The sequence below is a fragment of the Aristolochia californica genome, unplaced genomic scaffold (genome assembly GCF_029961685.1).
Source record: "Aristolochia californica isolate CCGP_79_NKW_82.1479 unplaced genomic scaffold, dmAriCali1.0.hap1 SCAF_2, whole genome shotgun sequence".
In the NCBI taxonomy this organism is placed as follows: Eukaryota; Viridiplantae; Streptophyta; class Magnoliopsida; order Piperales; family Aristolochiaceae; genus Aristolochia; species Aristolochia californica.
This window is the reverse complement of record NW_027181881.1, coordinates 49974466-49988431: the sequence shown is the minus strand read 5'-3', so window position 1 is coordinate 49988431 and position 13966 is coordinate 49974466. Positions and strand designations below refer to the sequence as shown.

Below are 13966 nucleotides of genomic sequence, written 5' to 3'. Positions count from 1 at the left end.
ATCCCTAGCAAATATATTGAGAAAACTTATAAGCTTCCAAAAGCTAGAAATATGCATTCCTTGTCTCATGCTTTAAGTTCTTAAAGATAAGAGCTTGAGGAATTGTAAAAAGAAAAACCGACTACTTGCATGATTGCTGGCTAACTGGGACACTATTGAAGTATTCTAAAACTTTCCTTCGGAATATGCCTGTCTTCCAAGATAAGAGTTACAAGGCTTTATCATCGTTGTCTCCATATTGAGCTAACCCTAGCTGCTCTTGAAGATCAGTTTCTATAATTGACCCATCTGGTGGTTTCCCTGGATAGTGGTGATAGTCGTCGGTTGTAACCGGTAACAGTTACCTCTCCTCTTTGATGGAAAAGACGAATTTAAGTAAAAAATCTCGTCATTATATTTTAAAATTTTGTGTTGAAGCTTTCAGTTATCTCATGTTTTACAGATTTTTTTCTTTTCTTTTTGGATGAGCTCGACGGAAAGCACATCCTAAACGAGCAACAGTGTTACACGGTTCCCAGCTCAGGGAAACCATGATTCTCCTATTTCAACCCAAGTTGCTCAAGAAGCAGAAGAAGATTCTGAGTTGAGAATCAATAAAGAAAAGAAGAACGAAGTAGAAGATGAAGCAGAGAAGAAGGAAAGAAGGAGAGGGTATACCTCAAGAAATATTTTTACTAACGTGGACCACACTAAATAGTTTTTCTCACTCAACTTTGGATTAGTAATTTGAATATGAATAATACCCTTCTCATCAACATCCATCTCAGTACTTCTAGAAACAACCTCTGTAAAATTTGCCGACGCCATGACAATCAATTTATGATCTATCAACCTTCTTCAACGATCGACCATTTCTCGTTGTCTACTACAATCCCCAACTCTGGGGGACCAAAAACTTCATTAATCTATAATAAAAAAAAAAAACGAAAGCATTAAAAAGATAAACCAGAAGACCAAAGCAGAGAGTCTGAGGTCAACAAAGGCCAGTCCAACACGAAATGGAACGATCAGGGAAGATGGGATAGAAGGTTCGCAGAACCTTGTGACGAAAGGAACTCGTTCAACAGAAAACCAATTAAACCTAAATTGCAAAGTGCAGACAGAGACGAGCACCCCCGGAATAGCGGAATGGATGTCAGAAATGTTTACAATCAGTCGGCCATATCTTACTTTGAGTCGAAGAAGCTTGAAGCGAAAGATGACCACTGGGTCGGCAGCTTGTCCTCCGATGTCAAATGCTCGCCGAAGAGACAAAATGATGGAAGGCGATCCACGAAGAAGTGGGTGTTGAAAGCTTTTTATTCCGATTCAGGAGCTCCTAAAAACATCTCTACTTCTGCTACCCCAGATATTAAACCTTCAGCTCCATCTACTTCTGCTGCCCCAGTGGCTCCATCGACTCATCATCAGACACAACCTCCTGCAAATAAAGTCACTCAGGAAACTAAACCTCAACTGTCGATTCGCTTTCAAGAGTCTCTTGTCAGTTCGCATGCTGAGAAGTTCAAATTTTGCCTTGTTGGGAAATTCACGCACACAAGACCCAAGCTACCACTCATACGGAACTGGATTCGTAACAATTGGGCGCTCAAAGGTAAATGGTCCCTAACTCTGCTGGATCCTTCTCATATCCTTGTTAGATTAGAGAACGACGATGACATGCTCCTGATTTGGACGAGACAAAAATGGACCATCGAAGGCCATTTGATGAAGGTGTTTAAGTGGTCTCCAAAGTTCCCATTTTCTAAAAGGGAGACGTCCATGGCCGCTGTATGGGTTTCCTTTCCTTTCCTCCCCCTTGTCTTCTTCCAGCAAGAACTACTAATCTCAATAGCTTCTTTGGTTGGGACAGTAGTTGCAGTTGATGGTCAAACCAAAAACTTGAGTAGAACAGACGTCGCTAGAATATGGATTGAGGTCGATCTCAGTAAAGAGCTCCCGAAAAAAATGTGGATTGGAATTGGAAATAGCGGCTTTTGGCAAGCAATAACCTACAAGAATTTGCCTTCCTACTGTACTCATTGCCGTTTTCAGGGGCACTCGACAAACAGATGCAAGTTCAATAACATAGTATCTCGAGATAATAGAAACAGACTCCACTTTGGGATGGAGTTGGAAAACAAGGACAACAGTCATAGGAAGTGGGCACAATACCGTTCTCTTTTCCAAGATGCGGAGGAAGATACTCTCGTAGGACCTCTTTTGCCGTGTGGAATGTCCATCACAAAGGAAGATGAATTAAAGAACAGCCAAATGAACAAAATAGTACCAGACAAAGCATTCTGCCAGAGAGGAGCAGAAATTTTCAATGAAGAAGCGGTGGAAGAAGAAGGTTTCTCTGCAACGGAGGAACCGAAAAAAACTCACTTGGATATACAGGAGCAGGGACCATTTGACACGGCGTGCAACTTAAAACAAAATGAAACAGGGAAAACAATATCAGAGGAACGAAACTGTCCAAAAGTAGTAGTCAACAAGGAGGGTGAAAAGGGTAGACAAGAACAAGTAGAAAAAGAAGGTGATTACAGTGAAATGAGAAAGAAGGTAAAAAGTTCTCGTGAGGAAGAGGATAAAAAACCGCGGAAGGTGGGGTTCCATCCCACAATGAAGAAAAAGAATGACAAAAGCCTAGAGGAAAGAGCTCCAAGCAGGTACAGTTCAGATTCCCCTCTTTACTTTCTAAATATAACATACATAAAGATGATTGTCTTCAAGAAGAACAAGACCTGGAAGTGCTTCACACTTCCACTGCACAGAGATGCAGAATTTATAATGTGGGTTCAACAAGATCAGTCTATGATGCTTGTAATGCATGCAAAACCTTAATAGTTGTAATTCCTTCTGGTTTCTTTTACAGGAGTATCTCACCTGAACAGCCAATCTTCTCCTGGCAAAGGAAAGAGAAGAAAGAAAGGCACTCCTCTGAGCTGAAGGAGGTCATCCCCAACGGTAATAGACCTCCAATGCACATTCAAGATGTGGAGGCTTCAAATGCCTATGAGCTTTACAAACCTAAGAGATATAACCACTCAGATGTCAAGAAAATGACCAAATCCTTCAGCAAGCAAATAGGTCGGGGAGGTTTTGGAACCGTATTCCATGGGGAGCTTAGTGACGGTCGTCTTGTTGGAGTGAAAGTTCTCCACAGCAAGGGAGCTGGGAAGGAATTCGATAGAGAGGTCAAAATCCTTGGGCGTAGTCACCATGTTAACATTGTCAAACTTCTGGGTTTCTGCTCTCAGAATTCGAAAAGAGCTCTCATCTATGAATTCATAGCAAATGGGTCTCTTGACAAGTTCATTGACTCGCCCAATTCACTGGAAAGTAAGCAGCTACACCAAATCGCAGTTGGCATTGCACGGGGTCTAGAGTACTTACACGAAGGTTCAAGCACTTCAGCTCTGCATTTAGACATAAAACCCGCAAACATTCTTCTGGACAAAGATTTCTGTCCCAAAATCAGCGACTTTGGTCTAGCTAAGGAATGGAAAAGAGGTAAGAACCAGTCATTCAAATCAACCAGAGGTACACATGGTTATATTGCCCCAGAGCATCTGAAAGGTTCCGAACCTTCGAACAAGTCAGATGTTTACAGCTATGGAGTAATGCTGCTGGAAATGGCTGTAGGAAGGAGGGAACTTAGTCATGAACGACCTGATTTATTTGAGTGGGCAAAAGAGAATGCAAATTATCTACACGGTAAAGGAGTATTGAAAGACGATGCACGAAAGATGATTGTAGTTGGCCTATGCTGTGTACAAGATGATCCTGAGAATCGACCTTCCATGAGTAGGGTGGTGAAGATGCTGGAAGGAAAATTTGAAGATTTAAAGATGCCTACAAGAAGTTCTATAACTCCTCATGGTGTGATGGACACCAAGGACAGTCTCGAGCTGTACTTACGAGAAAATGTCTTTTGGACCAGAGAAAATGTCTTTTGGACCAGATGGACAAATCCACGTCTATCAAGTAGCGACCTCTTATTTGCTTTAGACTGCGGTAATGGATAGCATGTATTCCACAGTACGGGTAATAGCTTAATGGCTGATGAATGCGAAGGAAGAGAAGGAAAAGAAGAAGAAAAATGTTACAGTTGGGATCATCCCCTATAGACTCTTACCTCTCCCGCATTAAAATAGTCAAGCTTCTGGATCACTTATCTTTTCATATAATGTCAGATCCAACTTTTTCTTTGTCAAATTCCCATCAAATAATCCGAGTCTCATTAGTTTAGTTTTGGCATTAGACAATTACTTACTGCAACCATGCTATGCAAATTATTCACACAACACAACCTTAACAACGTCGTACTTGTATTAAATAGCACCAGCATGAGATTCAAATAACCACTCACAGTTCAATCAAGCACTAGTTCATGACAAAAAAATAAAAAAAAAATAAAAAAATATATATATATATATTATAAATTGTCCATGACATAAGAAATCAAAGATGACTAACCTCACTAAAAATGTCAAAACTTACTGATCAACTAGGAAAAAATACCATGTTTTAACTCAATTTGCAACGCTCCTAATTCATAGTTTCTGCCACCACAAATTATACAACATACCAAACCTGAGCTAGTTCACTTCTGTGCTTTTAACTTACTGGCCTTTCGTCAGTCTGCATATCCTAGTAATCCTCTTTATGCTTCTCTTTGTTCCTCACTTTATTCTTTTGGCTCTGGAAGATCCAAACAAATTTGAATATTTGATCGTTTATCCAAGAAATTCCCTGGAACATAAGTGAATATGGGAAGCAGAACTGCTTTAGCAATTAATCTTCATCATCGGAAGTGTTGAAAGTGATCTTCGTAGACTTTGGAGCGTCTGCAGCAATTTCCTTGAAGTGGGCCCCATAGAGCTTGGATTCCTGAGTAAAGATTGAACCAGGATTAAGTATCGGGTTAGGAATATAGAACAGTGCAAGAACCATCACAAACAGGACTCATCCACATGAAACGAGTCATAATCCATCAGCCAATGTATGACAGTTTTTCAACTTTCATCAAATATCACCCAAGCCTTTTCTTTTTTTGAATGTATCACCCAAGCCTTTTTATTTTTTGGATGTATCACCCAAGCCTTGTTCAACCATCTCGAGAGAGACACATGAATCATTTTCCTAATTCTAATCATAATTTGTTGACTCCATTGTTAAGCCGTCTTTCTGTCAGTCCACCACCACCTCCATCTATGCTTTTTTCGTCCTAACTCGTTTATAAAGCTAACATCAACAAAGCCATATTATTCCTATTTAACATGTCTGGAAAAAGGAAAGAGCTGTCTTCTCAAATTAAAAGAACAAAAAATTTTAAACTAATATTTGATATTCAGGGAAGCATTTTGGGTATTAAGAGTAGACACTAGATTAATGAAAATTACATGTTAACAAAGAATTCTTTAGGTTTTTCCAAGAAAAAATGAAAAAGAATTTATAAGGCCGCATGTTAACATTTTATATGCTGTTCAAGGAAAAGACAGTCTTTTTTTTTTGTTGAAATGATCCTAGTGTCCAGTTATAACTACCTGAATTCCATCAGTTCATAGCTTCAGTAGGCATATGAACAGAGAAAAGTTTACGTTTCACAAAATAAACTGAAAAGTTACCATTTTATGGTTAAACCCTTGACTTATAGGCGGTTATTGAAGCATTTCATTCATGAGACCATGACTGGCTTACATAATTAACACACCCATCCTACAGTGATCCTCATCATTGATATACTACCCCAAAATTGAGGATTCCATTCAGTTTCTCCATTTGAAAGAGCTTTTCTGGCTTTGTAATTTCTCCTGTTTTATTAATACATCTTTTCCAAAAAAAAAAAAAAAAATTATTTCTTAAAAAAAAAAATTATTTCAATTGTTTATCATCCATCCCTCAAAAATAATATCTGTAGGTACATTATAGTCTTTCTTAACAGAGAAAAATAGAACACAACAGAAAAGGCATACCTTCTTTTTCACATGAGTGCCAAATTTCGTGAGTGCAGTGGGCACAATCTGCCCAGCTTCCCTAAGAACATTTACAAGCTCTCCAGCAAGGCCCTGCGAAAGGTCAAGCCACTCTTTGTTTAAAAAATCAGCCTGGTGAAACATTTAATCAGATAAATGATGATACCACCTTGTTCTCGTGCATGAAAAAGGTGTGTGCAACACCCTTTTTACCAGCTCGACCTGTCCTGCCTATCCTGTGAACATAATCCTCAGTAGTCAAGGGAAAGCTGTAATTGATCACTACTTCCACATCAGGAATATCCAGCCCTCGCGAAGCTACATCTGTGGCGATCTACAGAATACATAATTAGAAGACATAAAACACATAACTAGTGCATAGAACAACTCAAAAGCAGTGCAATCAATGTCCAACAGCAGCAAATACCTAAAGTGACGTAAAAAAAGGCTCCTATCATTAGCAAGATTACTTAGATGGAATGAGGAATTCAATGTTTCCAAAGTTGGCATTCAGAGTAAGGACTCATTCTATATCATGGTAAGTTTCACTCCTGTTAGATATATGCAATTATACTCATGGCACTTTCACTATTTTTGGCTCATATTACAGTCAAACATCCACAGGAAGGACCAACTTCTTCCTTCAATAGTCAAGAATATAATGACAGCATGTTCCTTGCACTCCCACTTTCAAAATGAAAAATAAAAAACCAGTGCTACATTTCAGCAACCAGTATACAATGTTGTATATTATTGTTTGATGCGAGCTACAATTCCTGGATGGAACAATTCTTCTTATCTCTAAAACCCCCTAACCTCTTCATTGAGTCCGCATGGCCATTTCTTTTCAAATCAAAAGCAATCTTAGGACAACTGCTAATTCTGCTACTGTTACAAATTACTTTTGATACTTACCATTAGAGGGCACTTTCCTTCCTTGAATAGTGAAAGTGCTTTAGTACGATCATGTTGAGATTTGTCACCATGAACAGAGACAACCTTCCAGCCCCTTTCAAAGCAGAATAGAAATGTCGGGTTTGTTAATATTTCACATTATTAATGATAACATATCCAGTAGGAAGGTTTAAAATTTGCAAAAAATAAAAATAAAAATCATATAGAATATTAAGATTGTTACTTGTTTTGAAGCATGGTCTCAACCCGAGCTGCTTCCTTCTTGTACAAAACAAACACCAAGACCCTATTCCTGTTCAGAATTACAGAGTGTTAAGTAACAAAAGAATGCAGTCACAAGTAGCCACTCATATGTGATGATCAGCAAAAAGGTAAAATCCATAAATCTCTTCCTTCCCCACGAAAAGCTACAGATTAGTGCAACTGTATTATAATCTGTAAACATAATTCTGTAAAAAAAAAGATCAACATAGAACATACCTCTGGGACTTGTGATACTTTTCTAGTAACGCAATAAGGCGATCATTGCGTGATCTGTCATCCAAGACCTATGTAAAGATGAATGAATGAATAAAATTGAAGGTAAGAACGGATGAATGAATGAATGATACTAAAAAGAATAGCAACAATAGTAAAAACAGCTGAAGTAGTAGCTGTAGTCCTAATAGAAATAACAACAATATTTTATGTTTTTCCAACCTTCTCTCCAGGTTGGGAAGATTCAATATGTATTACATCTCTTTTTTTCTCAATAAAGTCTCTACATTCAATAACAATAACAACAAAAAGAATAAGAGCAACGATAACAACAACAACAACAACAATAATAGAAATAATAGAAAAAGAAGAAGAAGTACTGACAATAGTAATAATAGTATTTTTCCAAAGACATATGAGAGCAGTTATTATTAATATTAAATGTAGTAGTATTATTAACTCGACAAAAAGTAGTAACCAAGTGCACATTGCCTCGAAATGGACTCAAAACAGTTGTTTAAAGTACCTCCACTATCTGCATAACATCATGGTTTGCAGCTAAATCCTCTGAACCCACGACAACCTGATAAGTGATACTTTAGAGAGCGAACAGAGATAAGCATAGTAGAAATCTCAAATCTGAACAAGGAGCACACCTTAACAGGATTTGGATCCATGAATTCCTGGGCTAACTGATGCACAGCTAGAGGCCATGTAGCACTAAACATTACCATTTGACGGGCTGCAAGAGAAAATGTTAAACTTTCTAAGTGAAAAATGAAATATAGGTCTAAAAGATGTACTGCTGAATGTTTCATGGTCAGAAAATTATTTTTTTCAAGCACAAACAATATAATAAATATGGAGAAATTATCAATGCGAAATTCAGAGATTCAATGATGAAAGATACAGCAACTGTGACATCACAGACCTTTAGCAACATCTATGGGGCAGAAAACAGCCATGAGACAGACACATTAAACCAAAAAACATACAAAGTCACATGCCTAGTCTCTCCCATGAGTTACAAGGATGTGAACTCAAAAAAGAGAGGTCAACAAAGTACTTCTGAGAAAAGTTTAACTTGAAAGATGTCAAGTTAGAGCTTCAGCTGCAATTAAGGAAAGAATTTATTTTATTTTTTAAAAAAATCAACTATAGAAATATTGTTGTACACAAGGCTTCTCGACACAGTAAAACCATGTTAAGTCAGTGTTGCATACACAAGGATGTTTGGCTGAGTATTGAACGAACTTCAGCTTCAAACCCCATGTCCAGCATCCGATCTGCTTCATCCAGAACCTACAGATACCCACTATTAAAGCAATGAAAAGGAAAAAAAACTGCACACAACAAAGAAAATATTGGGCTTCTTAATTCTTTTAAGAAAAAAACACAAGCATTAGTCAGCATTATTCTTGTTCTGATCAGAAGTAGAAATCCATGCCTTGTTCAATTAACAAAAACAAGTAAAGTCATCAATTCATAATTAGCTGACTACCCTTGTAAAGTTGATATAGACCTAAGATTGCACCAATTAGCACAGAAGGTTTTTTTCTCTGTTGAATGAGGAACATAAGTATGCAGAAAGCTTACCTAACTGCCTAATATTAGTGGTTTTGAAAAAGAAACCAAAAAACATAAATAAGAGCAGAGTAAAAGAATCGATGTGCTCGAGCCCAACAAAGACGTGATGATTATGACAACATTGAAATCATATTCTTTATAAGAAATGATGATAAATTTGCATAAGTATGAGATCCAAAGTGCCTGTTTCCAAACTCTTTCTTTTAATCTATTTTCCTTTTTTTTCCTCTGTTAAAACAGAAATCCAATGAATTGTTTGGTCAAGATGAGAAACATGACATAACTACCACATTATCAAATTCACTAACAATTTTTCCACAAAAGACAGAATTTCTAAAAGCAGCAATCTACTATCAAGGATATGAACTGTACTCCAGTAACTGTGCATTTCAAAGGATATAACTAGTGCAAAGATATAAAATAATCATATTTCCAAAAATACACAACTAAATAAAACAACTTGAAAATATTCATAACAGCAAATATCAACTGGCTGACTGCAGCATTGGAAATTAATGAATGGAAAAGATGGAGAGAGAGAGAGAGAGAGAAGCAGAAAATGACTGAATATCACTACTATTCTTTCAGCAAGATGAGCAGCAGTCTGTCAGTCACGTCGTCAAGGGAAAAAAGTGATAATCAAACAAGCTATTTCAGTTATGTAGTTACCACAAAAGATACTTCTTTTAGGCGGCAAATACCCATGCCAATCAAATCCTTTAAACGACCAGGAGTCCCAATAACAATGTCCTGTAGTACACATAAGATGCAAACATATAAGATGATATCATTTCAAGTGGTACATTACTTATCTAAAAAGATCAAAGACACCAAATTTAACATACACCATCACAAACTAGGAAATTTCAAAGAACGAAAGCAAATGAAGGTAACTTTTCCAAAGACAATTTAGGAAAAAGTAATCATCCAAGTATTTTAATATTTTAGATAATATTCAAAAACCAAAAAAGGATCTACACAAACATGCACTTGAGTAAAAAGGTAAAACGGTTTGGCATTAGACTGGTCTCCTCTTCAAGTAGACAAGGTTCATGCATAGGAAAATGATTCTACACGTCAATATAGGAGCCATTGGTAATGCTGAAGTAATTATTTTAATATAATCTTCATCTTTCTACAGAAAATGGAACAAAAGTAAATGAATTTTGTACAAGCAAAATTCAATCTCCAGGTTTGTCATAAAGAATGATTTGCTTTAAAAATGTTCCCGACTTTAATTTCATGTCTGCCCATCTTTTTTAATATGTATTTCTTTTGCTTTAGAAGATCTCCAGTTTTTAGAACTTCTAACAAAAACAGCTGACATAAATGGTTTAAGCATCAAACAGCAATAATAAATTGAAACTAGAATTATGCACCCTTGCAATCTTTTTTGTTGAGTGGGAAAAAGTGCCACATTGAAAAATATTAAAAAACTACATTGAGTTATAAGGTTGAGTAATAGCCACCTAAATGGCCAGTTATTTTGAGATGGAATAAGGTTCAACCGAACAGTGATATTAGAGCAGGAAGTGTGAGAAAGCCAATACCTAGTTAGTATTCCCCAAGTTCTTTGTGAGATGTATACTCCGTTGGATGTAAGTTTGTGGTGTGTGCCCGTGTCTGAAGCTCTTACATGTAAGTCTAGATGTAAAGGGGAGTGTTGAGTGGGAAAAAATCTCACCCTGGAAAGTGTTAAAAATTAGCATTGGGTTATAATGTCGAGCAATAGGCCTCTCTAATGGGTAGTTATTTTATAATGGAACCAGACTCGACCCAACTATTTTCTATCAGTTTTAGTTTCAGCAATTTTTTAATGGCTGATCCATTAAAAAAAAAAAAGATTTTTAATGGCTATTAAAAAAGATTATCCACTCAGGAAATCATAGTAGGGCACCTGGGCTAAAAACTTGCTTTGATTCCTGCACTTTTTCATTTTTTGAAAATGGTTAATTACTTGACATTGGACACCACAGCCACTTCTTAACACCTTGACCATATTAAAATAACCAACCTAAAGCTGACAAACAACATACAAATTAAAGGATAGCAACTATAGAACAACTTGACCGGAAAGATATGCAAATTTAAAGGCAAATAAATAGTCAGTCAGAATCTTACAACTCCAGATTTTAGAGATGATATTTGAGGTCCTTTGGAAGTTCCACCATATACACAAACTGTTTTCACACCGCAAAATCCCCCAGCTACAGAAAGAACATCTGCTATCTGCCACCAACATTGAAAATTCAACACTCAAAAATACAACCTGATTGAAAGTTTTATAACTAGCTGAATTAATTGAAAGTAGCAAAGTATAAATAAACACATGAAGCATGCACACAAAAAGTATAAATATAATTCTACAATCAGAGATGGATCTGGAGTTAATGGGTGAACAGTCCCACAAAGTGCAAGTCTAGAGACTGAAGCTTATTAGTTGGGAAAAAGCTTCTCAACTAATCATTTCAAGGCCAATGGGTATAATAGATATGTAAACTTTTTCCTTTCTGTATTAAATTAGAGATATCAAATGATCCTTCAAAAAAAAAAAAAAAACTAAAAGGAATTAAGAGAGAGACAAAGCAAGAGAGATTTGAGCGTTAAAAAAAAAACACAATACTTCTAACCACAAATTCATTCAAGTCATTGATGAATATCAGGCATATCAGAGCCAAAAGTGTGGAGCTTTGTTAATGTAAAGAATGCAATATATTGTTTTTGAATAATGCACTGATTTAATTCAAGGATAGCAAAAAAAAAAAGGAACCCCTGGGAAGGATTACAGAAAAAAGGCCAAAAATACAAAAGCAACAGCCACATGTACAAAAGAACTAAAAAGATACAAACTGAATCAATCCTGGAGCGGTGAAGGCATCTCCAACAACAAGTCATTGTTGAAGGGCTCCAATCCTCGCTAGGGAATCCGCCAACTAGTTGGCTTCCCTAGGAACATGCTCCCATGCAATGTCAAGACTTGATGCAATATCACAGATCTTGTCAAAAAACTGTTGAAGACCCCAAGATGGGTGAGTACGACCAGAGGCCCATCTAATTGTCACAACGAAATCACCATTAAGTATGAGTGCATACTTGCATCAAATGGTGTTTCAAGTACTATTTTTTTTACAACAATGAGAAAAAGATTTTAAGTACAAATGTCAGTAGAGAGTTCACTCTCTACCAATGACATTATAAGAGAGTAACCTAATATCCAGCTTCAATAATCAGAATATTAAAATATGCAGATCGATATCCAAGCTACAAGGAGAATAACTAGCTAATGAAGGGGAAAAAGCACTTCCCAACTCCAAAAAAAGTAGCAATTTTCTTTTTCAGGAGAACCAGTTAAAACTTAAAATAGCTCTTTTGTGAGCTCAAACCTTCCACTTCCAAACAAGAAAGGTCTGGCTCCGGAGATGAAAACTGAAATACAGTAAAGAAGCAATGGCTATCCATGGGGACGGTGTAATTTGCAATCTGGGATCAAATTTGCTGCTGGCCCCAGAAAAAGAGGGTCGTGCATGGACTGTCAGGTAAAAACAAGCCTAGATCACTGTGAAAATTAACGATAAAGTAAAATGAAGGCATAATATCATACTTGCTGAGCAAGCTCTCTCGTAGGAGAGAGCACGAGACACATGGGATTTGCTCCCTTCAGTCTATTCCCAATTTTCTTCCCTAAAATATGCATGAGAGCAGGAACTCCGAACGCCAAAGTTTTACCTGGTGACAAGATCAAGTAGAGCACCTCATGAGAAGTGAGATTCTACTTTTTAAAGGAAATCAATTACTGTAATCGTCGAAATTATGAGAAAGGCAAAAGAGTACCTGAACCAGTTGCGGCAATCCCAATGAAATCACGGCCATTTAGAAGGAAGGGCCAAGCATGTGACTGAATAGGAGAGGGTTTACTGAAGTTTTTGCAGCATTCTAGAACCTCAGCAGGAAGGCCAGATTCAGCAAACGATTTCAAAGCATCATATTTTGACTCTTTTGTATCATTTCCAGATACAATCACTCCTTTGGCTTCAATTGCTTCAGAATCCGTCTCACCTTTCTTTTTCTCCTTCTCCCCATTTTCAACAGAAATCATTGCATAGTCCAATGCCTCTACAGTTTTGTTCCCATTGCTGCAGTTGGGCTCAAATTCATCAGAAACCAACCTTTTATTTTTTTTATCCTTTTTCGTCTTCTTTTCAACCTCCTCTACTATACCTCCAGCACTACATACTGTCTGGTTACCATTCCCGTTGGAGATATCAAATTCTTCCGAAGAAGGCGGCACCTTACTCCTTCCCTTGTTCTTTTTCTTCTTCTTTTCTTTCCCGTTGTCACCTTCATGCCCACTGTCTTCTTCCGACCGTAGAATTTCTGTTTCATCCACCTTTCTCTTTCTTCTGGGTTCCTTCTCGTCATCCCCCCCGTTTTTTACTTCTGATCCAAAACCAACCTGGATTTCTGATACTTCACTGTTGTTTTTCTTATCCTTTTTCATCTTCTCTCTCTTTTTTAGCTTCTCCTCTGATCTTCGGAGGGCTTCTGATTCGCCGAAAAGCATAGCTTGTTCGAGTTCTCTGCCCATGGTAGCCAGGCAGGGAGCGAACTAAGAGCCAAAGTGCGGGAAGCAAGTTCAGTTTTTAGTATTTCTAGGGTTTCGAACTTCCGCAGTGAAATGTCATCTAAGTCCCAAAAGGGTCTATTTCTAATATGATAATTTAACTTTATTAAGATAGTTTTATTTAACTTTTTAATTAACAAAATAAGATAAATAATTTTGTTTTTAAAAAAATATTAAATTAATTAAATATAAAAATAAAATACCTAAACAAACATAGTTACTTTTATAATGTTTAGATACTTAATCAAATTCTTACTTTTACAATATCTAAATTATCACTCTTGAATTAGTAACAAATAAATAAATAGGGTATTTTACTAATAAAATAATTACAAAGTAAAATAAATAAATTATTTTAATTAATTATAAAAATAAAAAATATTTACTCTAGATACTTACTTTTACG

The 13966-nt window shown here is 36.7% G+C and overlaps 2 protein-coding genes across 2 annotated transcripts; one reads left to right on the top strand and one right to left on the bottom strand.

The window, feature by feature from the left end:
* Positions 1 to 1128: 1128 nt before the first annotated feature.
* LOC137955245 (uncharacterized) lies at positions 1129 to 4164 on the top strand. Its single transcript, XM_068802106.1, has 2 exons — positions 1129 to 2651; positions 2858 to 4164. Exons 1-2 carry the CDS (start codon positions 1129 to 1131, stop codon positions 4008 to 4010), a joined length of 2676 nt encoding a protein of 891 aa, XP_068658207.1. The 3' UTR covers positions 4011 to 4164.
* Positions 4165 to 4387: 223 nt separating this feature from the next.
* On the bottom strand, positions 4388 to 13577 carry LOC137956113 (DEAD-box ATP-dependent RNA helicase 5). Its single transcript, XM_068803457.1, has 13 exons — positions 12771 to 13577; positions 12541 to 12665; positions 11061 to 11168; positions 9609 to 9689; positions 8576 to 8654; positions 8009 to 8094; positions 7879 to 7935; positions 7356 to 7423; positions 7099 to 7167; positions 6876 to 6969; positions 6130 to 6294; positions 5961 to 6053; positions 4388 to 4875 (listed from the first exon to the last, which is right to left on the bottom strand). The coding sequence occupies exons 1-13, from the start codon at positions 13522 to 13524 to the stop codon at positions 4780 to 4782; spliced, it is 1875 nt and encodes a 624-aa protein (XP_068659558.1). The 5' UTR covers positions 13525 to 13577; the 3' UTR covers positions 4388 to 4779.
* Between the last annotated feature and the right edge of the window lie 389 nt (positions 13578 to 13966).

Excerpts from the sequence above, each read along its gene's own strand:
- LOC137955245 (XM_068802106.1), top strand. The coding sequence starts at position 1,129 with ATGGATGTCAGAAATGTTTACAATCAGTCGGCCATATCTTACTTTGAG. Across the intron at positions 2,652-2,857 it reads GAGGAAAGAGCTCCAAGCAG|GAGTATCTCACCTGAACAGC; the intron begins GTACAGTTCAGA and ends TTTCTTTTACAG.
- LOC137956113 (XM_068803457.1), bottom strand. The coding sequence starts at position 13,524 with ATGGGCAGAGAACTCGAACAAGCTATGCTTTTCGGCGAATCAGAAGCC. Across the intron at positions 8,655-9,608 it reads TAAAAGAAGTATCTTTTGTG|GTTCTGGATGAAGCAGATCG; the intron begins GTAACTACATAA and ends GGGTATCTGTAG. Across the intron at positions 4,876-5,960 it reads GCACTCATGTGAAAAAGAAG|GAATCCAAGCTCTATGGGGC; the intron begins GTATGCCTTTTC and ends ATCTTTACTCAG.